General features: G+C 40.4%; 1 protein-coding gene across 2 annotated transcripts in view; it reads right to left on the reverse strand.

Annotated features, from left to right (window-relative positions):
• Window positions 1–20,882, reverse strand: part of RRAGB (Ras related GTP binding B) — a 34,941-nt gene extending 14,059 nt beyond the window's left edge. The window contains exons 1-5 of one of the 2 annotated variants that reach the window (XM_081126125.1): window positions 20,209–20,882; window positions 19,295–19,328; window positions 16,373–16,472; window positions 3,507–3,590; window positions 1,543–1,609 (exon numbers count right to left, since the gene is read on the reverse strand). In XM_081126125.1, coding sequence (XP_080982251.1) covers window positions 1,543–1,609; window positions 3,507–3,590; window positions 16,373–16,472; window positions 19,295–19,328; window positions 20,209–20,300 — 377 coding nt within the window. In that variant the 5' untranslated portion in view covers window positions 20,301–20,882. The remainder of the gene's footprint in view (window positions 1–1,542; window positions 1,610–3,506; window positions 3,591–16,372; window positions 16,473–19,294; window positions 19,329–20,208) is intronic. The other variant, XM_081126126.1, reaches the window with a different exon arrangement.
• Between the last annotated feature and the right edge of the window lie 540 nt (window positions 20,883–21,422).

A 21,422-nucleotide genomic window follows, 5' to 3' on the forward strand; every position in this document is an offset into this window, starting at 1 on the left:
CCACCCTATGCTCCTCTCCTTGGTTCCAAACACTTTGACCTGCCCTCGGTTCTCGTGGCCCATGGTTTATTCACCAACGGGCCTTGACAATGGTGTTCATTGTGTTTCACATGGCGCTACCTCTACATCTCATTAACTCTACTTGTGCCTTTAGATTTCAGTTCAATCCATACTTCCTCACAAAAACCATCCCTGACCTCCCTGATGGGCAAATCCAGTCATCATAAACCCTCTTTCCAATTCACTGTTCTTCTTTTTAACATTTACAAGTGTAATATTACATTTTTGCATGAGTTTTTAATTAATGGCATTTATTTCCCTAAACAGAAAGTTCCATGAAGGCAAGAAACATGTCTGTTACTGTTTGCCATTGTTTCCCAGCTTGTAGCACAGAGCCTGCCATAGAATAGGTGCCCAGTGAATATTTACTGATGAATAACTAGTCAAATACTCGAAATTATATGAAAATGATTCCAAGATAACATTTTAGCAGAACGTTGCTCTTTGCTCCTTAGGCTGTGTGCTGCTTCCTAAGAAGTTCTCAATTATCAGACGCCTAGCTAAAAACAGAATTTTGTTATAGAAAAAAAATCATGAACCTAGCTTCTAGTCCTACACTTTGCTATTATTAAATGGCTGTGTGACCTTAGGAGATACATAATCTCACTGGTCCTCAGCTGCTTTATGTGTAAAAATGACAGTATCTTATTGCCTAAAAGTAAGAGACTTGGACCAATCTTGACAGAGAACATAAAACTGGAAGCAATGATAATGAGGAAGGATTTGTACGGAGAAACCTGCTAGGGTATTAAGTGATACATCTGCTAGCAATAACGGAGTCATTTTCTTATGGAATATTTGGCTATTTTGTTATTTTTTTCAACAAATACTCATTGAGCACCTATTCCATGGCTGGTTCTATGCTAGGAGCTGGGAAACACTGAGCTAACAATATCTACTTATTTTGTGAAGCATTTGGCTATGCATTTTTTAAAATATATTATCTTACTTAACCCTATGAGTTGGCACCATCATTATCCCTATTGTATGGATGAAGAAACTGTGGCCCAGAGAGTTTAAATGATCAATCCAAGATAACACAGCTAACAGGGCTGAGATACAAACTCTATGTAACTCCAGAGCCTAGGTTCCTAACCACTACACTACACAAGGCTGCTTCAGCACAGAGATGCAAATGGCCACAGGGTAGGGAGCAATACCAGCATACAAACACAGTGAATGTCCATTTGCAATGGGATATTCCAGAACTGCCTTGGCCATGACAGAAAAGACTGTCTCCTCCTCCTTCAACAGTGGAAGGATGTGTGCTCAGGTCTTATGTATAGTGCTTAGATAGCCTGGGGATCATTAATACATAAAAGTCAGGGATCTTTAGTTAAGCAAATGCCAATTCTAAAGATACTTTTATCCAATGTATCTATTATGAATGATAGTTACTCTAGTGCATTCTCCATGCTGAGTATACTAGATGCCATGATTACTGCCACTGGCTTCACAAACAAGTAATCAGATGGTACTTACCCACCACAGTCCCACAGGTTCAACACCAGGTTTCCCAGAAATCGAACATGGGAATGTTCTACATCAACTGGAAGATACATATGACAAATCTAGTAATTGGAGCATGCGAGGTGTAATTCAAAATAAGCAAAGCACTAAGCCCCGGAATTTAGAAGGACCAAAGTGGAGTGAAATGCTCAAAGCCACAAGAAGGTGATTTCAGCTTAGTAGTGTGGTTTAGTGGCAAGGTGGGCACCCAAACTACCCTGAGCTACAGAACTGGCTCTCATGTAAGTCATTTTACTTTTTAGTAGTTTAGTGCTTAGAGCAGAAAGAACATCCAATTATAATACTAATGTTAAAATTTCAACATGTAAGACAGAGACGTATACCATTTAAGAGCATTCCTTGACCCATCTGCCCCTACCAATGCTCTCCACACACACAAAAAATTAAAACAAAAAAAAATACAAAAAACATACTACATAAACATATCCACTTCCTCTACTGATTTCCTTATTTTGGTTACTGACCCAACCAATTTCACATGGGGTGGGGGGTCATTTTTGACTCCTCTGTCCACATTCAATTCATTGCTATTCCCATGATCTCTCTCAATTCCCACTCCTTATTTTACAACCTGCCACTAACATTAAGGAAGGCCCTTCCCTTCTCAAGCCTACACAACTACAATAGTTCCATAATTACCTTCCACCAGGAAGCCTTACCCACTTTACTTCATCCTAATGGCTACTGCCAGGTTCATCTTCTTAACACTACTTTGAACATGTCACTCCCCATTCAAAAAACTTACAATAGCTCTATGTCTATAGGGGGGCATTCAAGGTCCTTCAGAATGTACCTTCCAATCTCCCTCTATATTCCCTAATGTGGCACAATAATAATGCCTTTTGCTCCAGTCCAATTTGGTTTATTCATAGTCCTCCCAAACCCCACTACCTCCCCAACCCCCAACATACCTTACATCAGGGGTCGCAAACTTGCTAATAGGGGCCAGGCCAGTAAACGTACAAGAGCAAAGTTGATTATTTATAAAGAGTAAACATTTACCCAAGGGGACAATGGAGTGAGTGGCAGTTGCTCAGCTCTAGCTCATTTGCCATGCAGGAACACGGGTTTAAGATTAACAGGTCTTTAAATTGTTCAATTGTAGTGGGAAATCCAGATTTTTATGGGAACATTTACATGTTAATAACTAATTCCAATTTTTAAAAAAACACTGTACAGGCCAAACAAAACACATCTACAGGCCTTATCCAGCATGCAGGCTGCCTGTTTGCGACCTCTGCCTTAAACTTCCCTCCCACTCCCTCTATACTTTGCCTACTCTGTCCATCTGCCTAGAAAGTCCTCCCCACCTTTATTTCAGAGTTAGATTCATCTTTTAAGACCCAACTAAAATCCCCCCTCCTCTAAAAGCCCTACCTGGCCATCCCCACTTACCGTCGTCACTCCCTCTGAATTCATTCAAACATTTACTAAGCACCTACTCTCTGCCAGGCACTAAAAGTCACAAGGAGGAAAAATAAAAATTCTTATCCTTGAAATTTCTCAAAGTCTACCAACTATCACCTTTACAATTTATGTGATAGTCAATCAATCACACAGTGGTGTTTCTTCTATGACTATCTCGAAGCTGTTGCTTAAACTGACTGCTAACTTTTGTACAATTTTACATTCTCATAAACTGGATCATAAGCGGCAAAGCATTATTTTTTTAAATGGGCATTGGAGTAAAACAGTTCTTAGTTCTACCTCTCTGTGTGACCTTGGGCAAGTCACTTAACCCCTAAGTATAAGTTTCTTCTAGTAAAAAAGCTGGGAGGCATACTACTGACCTCACTAGATTACTGTGAGGATTAAAGGACCTATCATACAAGAAGTGCCTGGCACGTAGTAGGTGCTCAAACTACTTCCCTTCTCCCCTTTACTTCCCCCTCCTTGGAAAAGGAATCATATCTTACATGTCCTTGTATTTCCAACAGAGTCTACGAGAGAGTAGGTGCTCAAACTGCTATTAATTTGAAGACTATGTAAACGGTCTAGTACTAAAAAAAAATGGAAAGAAGTGCTACTGAGAAAGGGAAAGACAATAACAAAAGTGACAGGATTCAGTGATTGTTTAGACATGGAGCACATGGGATAGAAATCTGATTTCTATTCCCTTATCACAGATATTGTTTTCATTAAGTGACCAATGGCCCCACTGCCAAATCCAGTGGACTTTTTAGTCCTTGTCTTACTTTCTACAGTATGACACTGTTGACTACTCTCTTCTCAAAAAATTCTCTTCTCTCGGCCTCTGATATCACACCTACAACCTCTCTGGCAGACCCTCCTTCACAGGCTCCTATTCTTCTTTCTGTCCCTTAAATGTGAGAGTTCTTCAGGATGCCATCTTTGGCCACCTGCTCCTCTCTATGTATTCTTCTCTTAGGCAAGCTAATCTATTCATAGTATTTTATTTACCATTTGGATACTGGTAATTCATAAATATGTATCTCTCATACAGATTTCTCTCCTTCTTTTCTGAATCATATATTAGATATCTTCACTTGAATAAACCACAAGTATCCCAAACTCAATGTATGCAAATATAACTCATCATCTCCCCATTCTTCCCACAAAATCTATTCTTCTTTCATTCCGCTCCATCTCAGTAAATTTAACCGGTTGCCTAAGCCAAAATCTTAGTTTCATCCTTGAGTCCACTCTTTCCTCTACCATTCCCCCCAAACCTATCAGCAAGTCCCATTTACTCTACCTGTTAAATATATCCCAAATCCATCTGCTTCTCACCATATCTATGACCACCACCCTAACCCAAGTTAAGCCTCCATCATCTTTTACCTGGTTTACCAAAATAGTTTCCTAATTTGTTAAACTGTTTCTACCCTTGCCTCCCCCACCCCCCGCCCCAGTCTATCCTCCATATTACAGATATAGTGGTCTCTCCAAAATGCAGATTTTTATTCCAGTTTTCTTTAAAAAAAAAACCATATCTCTGAATGTGTATATCTCTGTTTATGTATGATTTATGTATGATTGTATTCACCCAAGAAAAAAAGGCCTGATAATTAGGAAAGGAATAGACTTTCTACACTTCTGTGATACTTGGATTTTTCACAAGTATTATACTCTTGTCATTAAAGTTGAAAATTAAAAACAATAAAATATGACTGTGTTACTTTTCTGTTTAAAGTTCTCTAGGGGCTGCCCTCTACTCTTAGTTTAAACTACCTGACATGACTTATAAGGCACTTTAAGATCTAACTCCCACTTTTTGCCTCCCTCTTTAGTCTCATGTCTCCTATATGGCCCTCTTGCTCTCCTAGTCTTCCTGTCCTGCTGTTATAAGAGCAACTGGAAAGAACCAAGAACAGAGCTTTGGGAAATCACATACACTTATGGGGCAGAAAGAAGAAAATATTCTTTAAAACAGAGGGAGGGATGGTTAAAGATTAAGGAAGAAAACCAGGATAATAAAGCATTAAATAAAAGCCAAGGGAATAGAATTTTGAGAAGGCAGGAAATCTCAGAGCCGTCAACAGTGTTTTAGAATAAAATACTTCATTATCATACTTTTATTGACAAATTTATTCTTCCAATAAACACATTTTAACAGCCCCCTAATAAAGTAATTATATCACCATTCTGCATCCTTACTTCAAATTTCAAAATAAAGTAGGCTCTAAGTTTAATAAAATAAAACTGGACTTTTTTATCAATGACAATCTAGAAAAACACTAAACATTAAAGGTGATGTAATACTTTTGAAGTACTCTTTTACTACTTTTAAAGAAAAAATTTAAAACTGCATAAAAAGGAATAGCAAGTAAAAAAAACAACGTATTTTTAGTCTATAAGTTAAGCAGTAGAACCCAGACCTTTCTTCAACAATGACAAACTAGCTAATGATACACTAAAGCATTAAGGCCAACATAATATTTTAAAGTATACTTTTACTACCTTTAAGGAAATACAGTAAGTGCTAACAAAGTATTATCAATAAAGGTCCCACTTGAGATATCTTTAAGGGCAAGAGCTCCATCCCATTCACAGCACCTGGCACACAGGAAGCTCCAGAAAAGCACTTGTTGAATAAATGACCTGCTTTAATATATATGGAGTCATATAATTTGCAACATACTGTTCATAACTTTTCAATGATGCTGCTAGATTATTTCAAAACTATTTCAAGTAGCTTGATTAGTTCTGAAATTTGGATTGCAAGACTATTCACTAGACTTAGGGTAGTATATAAACTCTGCTTACCCTAAAACAAAAACATTAATTGAATTTGAAAAGGGTGCTTCAATAAAATGTGCAGAATTTAAAACACAAAAAGAAAGAAGTCTTCCAGGAATTGTGGCTGTAGCATATTGAATAGAGCAGGAGCATAGACTGACATTCCAGCTCTAGTGTTTACGAGTTGAGTGTGCTGAACTTCTAGGTCACACTTTCTTCATCTATTAAAATGAAGTTAATATAAGAACTAAAGTAGCCCAGCCGGGCGTGGCTCAGCGGCTGAGTGTCGACCTAGGATCCAGGAGATCGGGGTTCGATTCCCGGTCAGGGCACATGCCCGGGTTGCGGGCTGCAGCCGATCAATGACTCTCTCATCATTGATGTTTCTATCTCTCTCTCTCTCTCTCCCTTCCTCTCTCTGAAATCAATAAAGATATATATATAAAAGAACTAAAGTAAATAAAATGGCATACAGTAAACATTAGGTTCCTCTAACCTATAAAACCATATGATTATTAGGTCTAGATATTTAACTGGGAAGAATAGGAAAAAAATAAAATTTAGCAAATCAAGACAGGGAGAAAACTGGACAGGTACTTTCTAGAAGGAAGTCTCTTGAGGCATGACAGTCCAAAGGACCTTGTCCTGAGCAAAATTTTTGATGAACTACTTAGATGAAAACTAGAGGAGACGCTTATCCAATGTACAAACTGTACGAAGGCTAGGAAGAACATCTAACACATCAGATGAGAGAATAAATAGCTAAAATAAAAGTAAACCTCTTTCCTACTGATCAGGAAACTGAGTCCCAGTGAGAGTGACTTGTTCTGGACTTCACAGTTAACAAACACTGGTTCAGGAACATGTCATCAGCTAAAACAAACAAAAAACTAAATAATTTAACACGAGATAAGCATTTATTCTTAGGTTCAAACTATTAACTGCACAAGAATTAGAAGGATAATATGTGTTTTAATAATAATATATGTGAAAAGGAGGGGAAGATGGTGGCCCTGTGAGAAGCAGCAAAGCCCCCCCCCCCCCCCGCCCCTGCCCCAGCCACGAACTCAATTTACTCCTAAAATCCTACGTAGCCAGCTTGGAAAAAACAGAGAAACATACCTGAGTGGACGGAGTGCAAGCGGGGAGCACTGAAGAAACATCATAGAGTCCACTAAGAGGGGGGCATAGAAAGGGGGAATCACCCCTGATGCCAGTGCTGGGCTCCGAGCCTGGAGACTTGGAGGCTGCAAAGCTCCCTACCCTCGGGAGTACAGACAGGCCTCCAAAAGCGGGGATCTCAGGGGGCTCTGTTGCACAATGGATAGCGCATTGGACTTCTAGTGACAAAAGCGGGGATGTCACACACGGAGCGGGGGAAAGGGGAAGGAGTGCCCCGCTCACAGGGCAGAGGGACCCAGGGAAGCAGTGAGTCCACGAGGAGGGGACGGCGCCTTTCCTAGGAGACAAAGCTTCTAACGGCAAATGGCGCCTTCATAGCAAAACAAAGCTTCTAGTGGTGGCCATGACCAGCATCTAATGCTCAGGGTGCCCACCATAGGAACGGCTGTCCCAAAGTGTGTAGGACCCGAGTAGTAAGGGACCAGAGAACTGTGCTGAGCAGCCGCACACGGGGACCCTCTGCCTCCCTGTGGGGCATTGTGTTGAGCCCCGGAAAGCACTGAATCTGCATGGGCGGGGAAGGGGAGGAGCCCTCCAGCCCTGAGCTCGTGGTGCAGAGAGTCTGGGATCTGTGACCAGCCCTGAGGGGCGCCATGGTGGCGCGTGAAGCTGCCACAGCTTTGCTGAGAACAGCGGTGCGGGGAGCTGCATGGAGCTGACTTTGGGTTGCCCCCCACTGGGGGCCTTGGCACGTGGGCAGCAGGACCCTGCAGGGCAGACTCTCTGCCTGTGTGTTGCTTTGCGCCTTTCTGAGTCTGATGGCAGAAATGGCTCCCACTTTCCCAGCGTGCACTGGGCAGACTGACCAGTGGAAGCTGGGACTGGCCTAGGCACAGTACACTATCTAAGGGGCGGGCCTGGTGCAAACAGCCAACCAGAGCTGGGAAGGGAGGGGGGAAGCCCGCCTAGCCCGCCTGCCTCGCCTGCAGCCAGGAGCAGCGCCCCCAAAAGGAAAGGGGCCGGTCCAGCTCACTGAGGCCCCAGACACACCCGCAGGGCACAGTCCTGAGGGGAAGAGAGAACAGCTAACAAGAGGACTGTATAAGAATAAGACCCAGGGACTATTGTTTGGGAACTGGAGGAAATGCTGAAAACCCCTGCTGGGGGCTGGGCAGCCATAGGGCTCACCGGAATGCTCTTTAATCAAACCCACTGAGCCCAGGCTGCTGAAATGACCCATACAGAAAAGGCAACAGATTGAAATCAATCTGAAGCTGCCACAGGGCAGAGCATGGGGACCTAGAATCAAAGGACAGGGTAGGGAATGAGGAGCTGGCTGTGGAGCAGAGACTAACTCCCTCACAGTGAGTGCCTGACAGCAACACCTCTAAGGGGAGTGATACCCTGGGCTACATTAGCCACCCTGCACCCTAAAGACTCTACAGAAGACTCTGGAGTAAGACCAGGCAACTACAAGGTTGCAAAATAGCTGACAAAAAGGAGGTGGTCCATGGAGAGCCTCAGATCAACCATCTACCTAAGGACACCAGAGCCCAACCTAGACGGTTCCTCACATTGGGTGACACACAATTAACTCCCAGGAAAACTGAAATCAGCATACAAAACAGTGAGCCTCACACAACATAAGCTGCCTAGAAGAAACTCACCTGATTGACTATCTTTTTTTCTTCTGTTTTGTTTGGTTTTGGTTTTTTTGTTTTTTTCTCTTTTTTCCTTAGGAAGAAGAGAAAGGGGGGGGGGGAATTTATTTGTTTTCCCTTCTTTTTTAAATTTTATAATAATTTGTTTAAAATTTTTTAAAAAAACCATTTTTAACTAAATTTTTTTCTTTTTTTATAAATGAATTTTATCTTGCTTAGCTTGTTTTTATTTTTGTTTTATTTGCTTTGTTTTGTTTTATCCTTGCTTCTAATATCAAGACTTTCTTGATATCCCTGCTTAACAACTGGGACTTTATCATTATAACCAAGTTTACTGCTTTCCTCTATAGTTTCCACCAAATCTCTTACTGGACTCCCTCCCTGCCTGGGATATGTCTCTCTCTCTCCTCTCGATCTATTGGTGTAACTTTTTTTTCTTTTTCTTTTTTCTTTTTCTTCTTTTCTTTCATTCTTTTGTTATCTGCCCTTCTGTCTTTTTGTTTGATTGTTAGTTTCTCATATTCTCTTTAGGGTATTTTTATTTTGTCATTTTCAACTATTATCCTATTCCTATTCTCTCCCTTAATTTTTTGCTGGCCCTTCTTTCAGAATCTTTTCTCTGCCTCTGTTATCTCCCAGTAGCTTCTCTATTTTTTTACATTGTAGTTTATCATATTTTTGCAATTTTCATCACTGTTAACAACAATATACATCTCTCTAGGTGTTACTTTTCTCTCTCTTTTTTTTAAAGCTTTTTTTTTGTGTGTGTGCACGTTCTCCCTTCACTCTCCCAGTTCTATTTTCACGTGGGTTGTTTTCATTGTGACTGTACAACAGCTTACACAACGAGGTTGGGGCTGAGACACAGTTAGCCAACCTGAGAGGAGAGTCCTCGCAAGGACTGATCAACGACAATCTAGACCCAACCACAACAGGAGAACATAAAGAAACTGCAAAAGGGACACCCACAAGGGGGACACGCCTTGAGCAAAGAGCTCAAAAGTATAAGGAAAACACAACTCTGGGCTCCACTGAACCCACAAGACAAAATCCCATCCCATAAGACTGGGAGACAGCAAATATATCTAATATACAAATACAAACACTAAGACCTCCCAAAATGGAGAGACAAAGAAACAACCCCCAAATTAAAGAAAAGGAAACATCACCAGAAGTCTTTGATGAGATGGAGTTAAGCAAGTTACCAGAAACAGAGTTCAGAGTATTGATAAAGATGTTCAAGGAACTTAAAGAGAAAAACACGACAATAGAGGATAAGATTGAGGACTTTAGGGAAAACATGAAAAAAGAGATACATAACATAAACAAAAATCAGACAGAAATAAAGAATGATGTATCTGATATCAAGAATACACTGGAAGGAATTAAAAGCAGGCTCAATGAAGCAGAGGATAGAATAAGTGACTTAGAAGACAAGGTACAAAAAAAAAAAACAATCAAAGCAGCAAAAAGAAAAAACACTTAAAAAGCATGAGGAGAGTCTAAGGGAGCTTTGGGACAACATGAAGCGAAACAATATTCACATTATAGGAAAGCCAGAGGGGAAGGAAAGAGAGCAAGGGATAGAGAACTTGGTGGAGGAAATAATGATAGAAAACTCCCCTAGGCTGGCAAAGAAGAAAGCCACAAAAGTTCAGAAAGCACAGAGGGTTCCAAACAAGAGGGACCCAAAGAGACCCACTCCAAGACACATCATAATTAAAATGGCAAATGTCAAGGACAAAGAGAAAATATTAAGGGCTGCAAGAGAGAGACAAGCAGTGACCTACAAGGGAACCCCCATAAGGCTGACAGCAGGTTTCTCGACAGAAACTCTTCAGGCCAGAAGGGAGTGGCATGAAGTTCTCAAAGTAATGAGAAGCAAGAACATGCAACCAAGATTGCTTTGTCCAGCAAGGCTATCATTTAAAATTGAAGATGAAATAAAGGGCTTCCCAGACAAAAAAAGGCTAAAGGAGTTCAGTACCACCAAACCAGCATTACAAGAAATGCTAAAAGGACTGCTTTAAGAAAAAGAAGGAATAGTGAGAGAAAGGTACAGCAGCATAAAGGGGAAAAATGGCATTAAATAAGTTAATATCAATAGTAACCTTAAATGTAAACGGAATAAATGGTCCAATCAAAAGACATAGGGTAGCTGAATGGATAAGAAAACAGGACCCAAATATATGCTGTCTACAAGAGACCCACCTAAGAGCAAAAGACTCACACAGGCTAAAAGTGAAGGGATGGAGTAAAATATTCCATGCAAATGGAAAGGAAAAGAAAGCTTGAGTTATTTCTGACAAAACAGACTTCAAAATAAAGACCATAAAAAGAGACAAAGACGGTAATACTAAAGGGATACTATGTAATACTAAAGGGATCAATCCAACAGGAGGAAATAACCCTTATAAACACTTATGCACCCAATATAGGAGCACCTAAATATATAAAAACTTTCTTGGGGCACTTTAAGGGGGAGATTGACAGCAACACAATCATAGTGGGGGACTTTAACACCCCACTGTCAGCATTGGACAGATCATCAAGACAAAAAATCAACAGGAAAACACAGATCTTAAATGACTCACTAGACCTAATGGATTTAATCGACATTTACAGAACATTCCACTCCAAAGCAGCAGAATGCACATTCTTCTCAAGTGCACATGGAAAATTCTCAAAAATAGACCACATGTTAGGGCACAAGGCAAGTCTCTGCAAATATAAGAAGATTGAAATCATATCAAGCATCTTCTCGGATCACTATGCCATGAAATTAGAAATCAACCAATATTAAAAAACTCAAAAATATTCAAACACATGGAGGCTAAATAGCATGTTATTAAACAATGAATGGGTTACCTGTGAGATCAGGGAAGAAATCAAACACTTGATGGAATGTAATGAAAATGAACAGACAACAACCCAAAAAATCTATGGAACACGGCTAAAGCAGTCCTGAGAGGAAAATTCATAGCATTACAGGCCTATTTCAAGAAACAAGAAAAAGATCTAGTGAACCAGCTAACACAACAACTAAAGGGACTAGAACGAGAACAGCAAGAAAAGTGTCGAGGAAGTAGAAGAAAGGAAATAATAAAAATCAGCAGAAATTAATGACATAGACACTAAAAAAAAATACCAAAAAAATCAATGAAACCAAGAGCTGGTTCTTTGAAAAGATAAAAAAGATTGATGCACCTTTAGCCAGACTCACTAAGAAACAAAGAGAGAGGACCCAAATAAATAAAATCAGAAATGAAAGAGGCAATATAACAACTGACCCAACAGAAATACAAAGGATTGTAGGAAAATACTATGAGCAACTATATGCCAACAAATTGGACAACATGGGGGAAAAGGACAAACTCCTAGAAGCATACAACCTTCCAAAGATGAATCAAGAAGAGACAGAAAACCTGAAGAGGCAGATAACAACTAATGAAATTGAAACAGTAATCAAAAAACTCCCAGCAAACAAAAGTCCTGGACCAGATGGATTTACAGGCGAGTTTTACCAAACATTCAAAGAAGAGTTAACACCTATTCTATTCAAACTATTCCAGAAAATTCAAGAGGAGGGAAAACTCCCAAACTCCTTTTACACGGCCAGAATCATCCTAATCTCAAAACCAGATAAAGACACTACAAAGAAAGAAAATTACAGGCCAATATCCCTGATGAACATAGATGCTAAAATCCTAACTAAAATACTAGCAAACCGGATCCAAGAATACATTAAAAAGATCATACACCACGACCAAGTGGGATTTATTCCGGGGATGCAAGGCTGGTACAACATCCACAAATCAATAAATGTGATACATCACATAAACAAAATGAAGGACAAAAATCATATGATCTTATCAATAGATGCAGAAAAATCATTCGACAAAATCCAGCACCCATTTCTGATAAAAACTCTCAGCAAAGTGGGAATAGAGGGATCATACCTCAACATAATAAAGGCCATATATGACAGACCTACAGCCAACATCATACTCAATGGGCAAAAACTAAAACCATTTCCCTTAAAAACAGGAACAAGACAGGGATGTCCACTTTCACCACTCTTATTCAACATAGTACTAGAAGTCCTAGCCACAGCCATCAGACAGGAAGAAAACATAAAAGGTGTCCAAATTCGAAAAGAGGAAGGAAAACTGTCATTATTTGCAGATGACATGATATTGTACATAGAAAACCCTAAAGACTCCATCAAAGTACTACTAGATTTGATAAATGAATTTGGCAAGGTAGCTGGATACAAAATCAATAGCTGGATACAAAATCAACATCCGGAAACGAATGGCATTCTTTTTTTCTTTAAATATATCTTTACTGATTTCAGAGAGAGGAAAGGAGAGGGGGAGAGAGAGAGAGAGAAACATCAATGATGAGAAAGTCACTGATCAAGCCCACAACCCGGGGATGTGCCCTGACCAGGAATTGAACCCCGATTGCCTGGATCCTAGGTCGACGCTCAACCGCTGAGCCACGCCCAGCAGGGCTCAATGCATTCTTATACACCAACAATGAATTCTCAGAAAGAGAAACTAAAAAGAAAAACAATACCATTTACCATTGCAACTAAAAAAATAAGATACCTAGGAATAAACTTAACCAAGGATGTAAAAGACCTGTACTTGGAAAACTATGTGACACTGAAATAAAAAAACAGAGGAAGATTTAAACAAGTGGAAGATTTAAACAAGTGGAAGAATATACCATGCTCATGGATTGGAAGAATTAATATCATTAAAATGTCATACTACCCAAAGCAATTTATACATTCAATGCAATTCCTATTAAAACACCAACAGCATATTTCACAGATCTGGAACAAACATTTCAAAAATTTATATGGAACCAAAAAAGACCCTGAATAGCTGCAGCCATCTTGAGTAAAAAGAACAGAGTGGGATGGATCACATTACTGGATTTCAAACTGTACTACAAAACCATTGTAATCAAAACAGCCTGGTATTTGTACAACAGGCATATAGATCAATGGAACAGAACAGAGAACCCAGAAATAGACCCACGCCATTATGGTCGGTTAATATTTTATAAAGGAGGCAAGAGCATCCAATGGAGTAAAGACACTCTCTTCAGTAAGTGGTGCTGGGAAAATTGGACAGATACATGCAAGAAAATGAAACTAGACCACCAATTCACAAATACACAAAAATAAATTCAAAATGGATAAAAGACTTAAATGTAAATCACGAAACCATAAAAATCCTGGAAGAAAACATAGGAAGTAAAGTCACAGACATCCCACATAGTGGACTTTTCACTGATACATCTCCTAGGGCAAAAGAAACAAAAGAAAAAATAAACATATGGGACTACATCTAACTAAAAAGCTTCTCCACAGCAAAAGAAAACAGCCTCAAAATACAAAGGAACCCCACGGTCTGGGAAAACACATTTGCCAAGGATGCATCTGATAAGGGGCTAATTTCCAAAGTGTACAAAGAACTCATACTATTCAGCAAGAGGAAGACAAACAACCCAATTAAGAAATGGGCAAAGGACCTGAATAGACAGTTCTCCAAAGAGGACATAAAGATGGCCAAGAGACATATGAGAAAATGCTCAATGTTGCTAATCATCAGAGAGATGCAAATTAAAACCACAATGAGGTATCACTTCACACCTATAAGAATGGCTGCCATCAACAAATCAACAAACAACATGTGCTGACAAGGATGTGGAGAAAGGGGAACCCTGGTACACTGCTGGTGGGAATGCAGACTGGTGCAACCACTATGGAAAACAGTATGGAGGGTCTTCAAAAAATTAAAAATGGAGCTGCCTTTTGACCCAGTGATTCCACTCCTAGGAATGTATCCTAAGAATCCTGAAACACTAATCAGAAAGAATATATGTACCCCTATGGTCATAGCAGCACAGTTTACAATAGCTAAGATCTGGAAACAGCCCAAGTGCCCATCAGTAGATGAGTGGATAAAAAAGCTGTGGGACATTTACACCATGGAATACTATGCAGCTGTAAAGAAGTATTTCGTACCCTTTGGGACAGTATGGATGGACCTGGAGAAAATTATACTAAGTGAAATAAGCCAGGCAGAGAAAGAAAAACATCACATGATCTCGCTTATATGTGGAATCTAAAGAACTTAATAAACAGATGAACAGAATAGATTCAGTGACGTGGAAGCATAGATCAGACTGATGAATGTCAGAGGGACGGAGGAGGGTGGGTGGGTGGAGGGGGAGAGAGTAACCAAAGAATTTATATGCATATTCATATATGCACAACCCAAGGACACGGACAATGGTGGGGACAGGGACTGGGGAGGGGGAGGGGATGGGGTGGAATGGGTCATTGGGGAGAAAAGGGGACATCTTTAATATTTTAAACAAAAATAAAATTGAAAAAGAAAATAATAAATAAATAATAATATATGTGAAAAGAAATTGCGTGTTTTTAGTATGACTCAGTATAATGAAAGTCACTCCACAAAAAGAGAGCTAGACTGTGCTCTCCAGAGCAAGAGATGTAACAGTCCTACTCTGTTCTGATCAGGCCATGTGGACATTCAAGTCTCAGTATTTTAGGAAAAATGTAGACATGTTCAAACAAGTCCTTAAAATTTCTTCAAAATGATGTCAAATGAGGAACAGATGGAAGAACTGGAGATGTATAACTTAAGAAAGATAAGACTTGGGAGTTTAAGAGATAGCGAGGATTGATTGAGACATTTATCATACTCAAATATTTGTAGAGGCTCAAGAGAGCAGAAAGGGGACCAGATAACAGAAATAAAGGGAAACAGACTCAGGACTGTAACTAAGATATAGCCTTCTAACCATTACAGCTGCTCCAATTGAGAGTCTATACTATACTCCTCTAGCACTTTAAGAACAGAAATGAGGTTTCCTTCTCCTTTGTATCCCAGCCTCTGGAACATAAGGCGTTTTTAATGTTTGATGTTCTTGAAATCAGAGTGAGATACCTTATAAAGTAGTGGGAGGCTTGTCCCTAAAAGTGTTCAGTATGCTAGAAACCCAGATCAGGAAATCTTTAAAAGCCAGATAAGGGCAATGGTTTCATCACTTAGAGGCAAGGACCAAGGCAGAATCCAGAAATGCTTGGGTGCTGCAAAATGAAATGGCAATATAGCCTAGAGACATAAGGAGTCTCAGAAGCATGGATCCACCGGCAGCCCAGTTAGCCTATACTAAGAAGCCAGATTTAACATTCAAACCATAAAGGCAATGAAACATTTCTCAAGTCAAACCTGGAATTACAATGAGAACATCGATGTGTATCCAAGAAAAGAAGCAGCAGGGTAAAGATTAGATTAACTTCCCTCTCACAACCCTCTACCCCCAGCAATTTACCTTTTAATGAAGACTAAGACTAACCACTGCTTTAAAAAAATCTTAGGTGGTTTTACTGTTATGCTTGTTAATATCTACCAATTAATTTCCTTTTATATAAAAAGTCAAAAACAAACACCCCCCAAAAATGAACAAACAAAAGGGTCCCTATGCTTGTTTAAGAAAGAGCAGGGGAAAAAGAAGTTGCACAAGGGCATCCCACTTGGTAAGCAACCTAGAAAAGAAAGAACCACCCCAAGAGAGCAAGCAGTAGTAACCAGAATTAGGCCACACGCCGCTGAGAAGAAATGAAAAAAGAGAAAACATGCTGCAAACAAATCTTTCAACCTCTGCATTGCCAAGTTACTGCAACCAAGTGTGTTATGCAGACCATTAATAGTTAAGATCACCTGACTTTACAATAAGATAAAACATCTTACTTGTTGCACCAAGTCGACGTGTGTCTCTGGCAATATAATTTGCAAAGATAATAGATCTCATGCTGGTCTTACCAGATCCACTTTTACCCATCAATAGCACCTAAGGACAAAGTGGGGGGAAATAATGAAAAGAAGTTAGCAATTTAAAGCAAATCATGTCTACAGGGATCTATTTCTCTCCTGTACTTGATGTTTTACTGAAGTGACAATATGAACAACCTGGTGCGGATACTGGTAACTAATTCCTCAACCAACAGTAAAGGCAGAGATACTTAGAATTCCAGGGGCCAGTTGTTTAGCTATCATGAGTCACACATCTTCTTGGCAATAGAATTGCAATGAATTTATTATGCTATTAGTATACACTATCATATATTCAAAACTATGTTAGAGACATACCAACTTGAGAGGAAACTGAAATCTGATCTCACATAATCTAATTTTTTATGCACTGAACTACAGGGCAGGAGATTTTAGTACAACTGAAAGTTTTTCTTCCTGCTCAAGGTCAACCTTTTCATCTCTGCTACTGATCTCATCCTTTCCACTTACCTCCATGATTTTGTTCCATTAATTACTCTTGTTTTCTTTTCAAAAGTGTCCCATGGCCTACAGGATCAAATCCTTAAACTATATATAACACCCTCCTTGATCGGGCTTATTTACGCCTCTATCCTCATCTTATGACCCTCCTGGCCTGGAACTTGAATTGTCCAGCCATACTGAACCAAACTGCTTGTAGGTCCTTTGATTGATCCCAGATCTCCAGGGACCTCTGCTCTATGTCTTTGTTTCACGTTGTACTCTCTCCCAGTAACTTTCTATTCCCTTTTCTTTCTTCAGCTAAGCTCCACTTATCCTTCAAAACTTGGTTCAGTAATCACCTCCTCAAAAAACTTCTCTGGCCCTGGGCAGTGTGTATCCCAGTGGTTAGAGCGTCCGCCCATACACCGAGGGGGTCTTGGGTTCAATTCCTGCTCAAGGGCACTCACCTGGGTTGCAGGTTCGATCACTGGCACCCCTCAGTGCACGTGTGGGAGGCAACCAATCGACGTGTCTCTCTCACATCTCTCTCTCTCACATCTCTCTTTCTCTCTCTTCCTCTCTCTCTGAAAATCAATAGAAAAAATATCCTCGGGTGAGGATTAACAAAACAAAGCTTCTCTGACCTCAATGCCCTAGGTTGGCTTAGGTATGTCTCACTTCTGTCCTTCCATGACACTCTTATACCACTGCAAAGACCGTAATGTATTGCAGTTATCCATTTTTTTTGGTTTAAGCTTCTGAATGGCAGAAAGAATCCCCTTTGTAGCTCCAGTGTCTAACATATAACAGGTGCTCAAAATATGTTCATCAAATGAATGAACAAGCTATCAAAACAAAGGTATAAGACAAGCAAGTTATTAACAATGAGAATTGTCTAATGGAAAGGCTGGCCTTATGAAGGTGAACAGCCTTCCTGTCAATGTCAGCATTTAATAAAGACACCTGTCAAAGATGCTGTACCCTGGCCAGGCGTGGCTCAGCGGCTGAGCGTCAACCTAGGATCCAGGAGATCACAGCTCAATTCCTAGTCAGAGAACATGCACAGGTTGTGGGCTTGGTCTCCAGTTGGGGGTGTGCGGGAGGCAGCCGATCGATAATGACTCTCTCATCATTGATGTTTCTACCTCTCCCTCTCCCTTCCTCTCTCTGAAATCAATGAAGATGTATCTTTTTTAAAAAAGATGCTATAGATTCTTGCACTGGGAGGGAATTGGATAAGGCGAATTTTACGCATCTTTTCAAATTTATGAAACATAGTTCAAATTACCTTGCTTTTCAAGTGAAGGGGGGTGCCTGTCCTATCTTCAATCCTAAAGTAATTTATAAAAATTTCTAATTACAAATAAAGGGAGTACTAATGAAAGTGTATTGCACTCAAGCTCAATTTAATCTAGCTAGTTAGTTATATAACTTTATTGCACTAAAGAAATGTTACTGATGATCCAGTCTAAAGTTGTTACAAAAAACATTTTGTTTTTATTCTTATTCATGCATAAATTTCTGGTATTTGCAGACATCCTTGTTCATAGCAACTTTAGATAGGCTCATCAAGAACATTCTCTTAGCAGACTGGAGTTTTTTACTGAATTATGAGATGAAGTTAAGCCTAAATATGATATATTTCTTTCGTTGTTTTTTTTAAATTTAAGAAATCTTACCTCAATCGTTTATGAAAGACTTACCAAGGCTAACTGTGTTAGGTACTGATCTAAGTGCTCTACATGTATTTTCTCATTTAAACTTCCTAACAACCCTATGAGATAGGTAATATTATCACCATTTTACAAATGAAGAACAAAAAAGCCCAAGTGGTTCACAAATTTGCTCCAGAGCTGTGCTCTTATAGATTCTGCCTAAACCCCAAGGGGGTACCACAGAGCACAAGGGAAAGAGTGTTCAATTCCACCTGGAGAACTCATGTAAGACCCTATAGTGGTAACATTTGAATTGGGTTCAGCATAAATGTGCAGGCAGAGGCCTGTGTACTGTGTGTGTATGGCTCGCACAAAATGCAAGTTAATTTGGAAATTTGGAGAAAAACAAATTCTGTATGGCTATGATAAGGCGCATAGATGTGGCAGATGGTTTAGTCAGGAATCAAATTTTAAAGGGCATTCTATGCCATGATGTCATTCAGATTTTATTCTATGGACTTTGGGAAGTTACAAAAAGTTAAGTATGTAAATGACCCAGTTAGATTTATGTATTAGAAAAATTAAATCAAGTAGCAAAGAAAGAGACAAGAGTCAGGGAGAACACTTAGAAGGTTCCTGCAACAGGCCAGGAAAGATGGTATATGTATACTACAAATATATTTTCTGAATAGTAACTTCTTACCTTTACCTTCATGTTTTTGATGTACCTAACACATCTTACCTTTTTCTTCATGGCTGTATTTGGCAGTGCCCACCTGCAGATATAAACCAAAAGACAGAGTTCCATGATATAATTGCCTTAGAAATTGGAATTTAAAAATACAAATAAATGTAGAGATGCAAAAGAGCATGTTTAACACAATAGCTGAGTACAGCTGTGTGTGGGACCTCCGTTGAGTAGAGGCCCTCATTTTCCTAAGTTATAAAACTGGATTTATGCTCCTTATCCCCTAATTACATGCACAGGAGATAGTGCCTAGATTTATTGAGGAATATAAATGAGCCATTAAAATTCAAGATTCAATTTTCCATAATCTTAAAAATTTTTTTATCAAAGCAACATATACAAGTGCTTTAATAAATCAAACAATATTGTCATATTTAAATGTCCTCTATTTTTTTTAAGCCAGCTCCTATTTTAAAAATCTGGGAGCATCTTTAGCCCTTCAGCGGTCCTTCCAAGTCATATTTTACTCATTATAGGCACAAAGCATATAAAATACAAGATTCCACTTCAGATACAAATTGGCACAGAAAGCACTCTAAAGCCACTGATCTCTGCCCAGGAAATACCAACCCTCTTTTTAGTCTTCTTATCCTTAATAAGATGATGCCAAATCTCCTTTATTGATAATTCAAAGCAATTCATAACTGTCACCTCATTTAGAACACACCTCCCAGGGCTGGTATTAGGCTTGTCCCTTTCTCTCCCAAGGGTTATTTCGGCTCAGTTACCAACCAGTCCTCTTTACAGTTTACCCTGTTGCCAAAAGCATGATACCAATCAACCTTACTGGTAAACAGAAGCAAGTTATGGTTCGGTGGAAGGTTCTAATTCACAATACCCCCTTCAGTTAGAAGCCCCCCACCCCCACAGCTCCCGATTCCAGGTTTGGCATAATACCCTTCACCCACCCAAGCGATCCTTCCGGTTCCCCAATGGGAGGATCCATTCTCGGCCCCAGATTCTCTTTCTCCATCTTTTTCTCAGAGTCAGATTCTTCCATCGTGCAACAAGTCCTTTCCAGTCCCTTCTAAAGCCGCAGTACTCTTTTTCTTCTCTTTTTCCCTTGTTCACCCCCTCAGCCGCCTATTCTCAACGCCTGCGGCCCTTGGGCCTGCTCTATTCTTGCCTTCGCCTTTGTCCACTGGGGGGATGCTTTCCCCACGGTTACCTTTACCACCTCAAACTTGGCCTCAAGGCACAGCCGAGCCGGCCAGCTCACAGGCTAAGTGATTCGGTGGTGCTAGGAAGAAACGGAGGGTGAGAGGGAAAGAGGGGTGGGGTGGGGGTGGTCTCGAGTGTGGGCCTCACGCCCCAAGGTCTCGAAACCCAAAGGTGACTTCACCCGCAAGGAGGTGGGGACGACGAAGGCAGAGGTGGCAGAAAGAGCAGACCCGGGTAGGCACTAAGCGATGGACGCCTCAGCCGGCACGTCGTTCCCGAGCCCGCCCAACCCGGAGAGTCCGCCTGAGGCGACGTTTACGACCTAACCGCCCGCCCTTCAGGAGCCCAGGTACCTCACCGCAGCCACCCGACTGCAGGCCAGGATCACGTGGGCACTTGCCGTAAACCCAGAGCCCGTCACGTGACTGCCGCTACCAAAGGGGCTGGAGCTGGGAAGAATACCACAGAGACTGCACGGGGAAAGACAGAGTGCCGCCTGTCGCCGTCCCTTGGTCCTGGCTCTCCCTATGCTGTGGCTTGGTGGGGCCTGGCCCGCCGGCTGGCGCTTCCCTGGGGGCCCGCCGGGTCCCACCCGCCCAACGCGAAAAATTAAAGGAGACGGTTGTGATTTCAGTGCCTCAAAGCTAGCTATTTAAAAAAAAAAAAAAAACAACACTGCTATTTCACCCTTAACATTTTTGGTGCGGAAGGCCCGGCATTGTAAAGAAAATCTGTTTTTTAAGTTTCTACCTTCCTTTTTTTATTATTTGTCCCTGTAACCGTGCTTGTCATTAAATGAGTTAATATCATCTGAACTAATTACAACTACGTCTAACCACATAGCGCTCAATAAAAGCTATTGTTGGGACCAGGGGGTCATCGGGGATTTTAGGACACGCACACTTATCTCCCCACTTGTTTAAAATTAGAAGTAAGGGAAATAAATTCTCATATACCATAG

The sequence above is a fragment of the Miniopterus schreibersii genome (assembly GCF_964146895.1).
Source record: "Miniopterus schreibersii genome assembly, chromosome: X".
Lineage (NCBI taxonomy): Eukaryota > Metazoa > Chordata > Mammalia > Chiroptera > Miniopteridae > Miniopterus > Miniopterus schreibersii.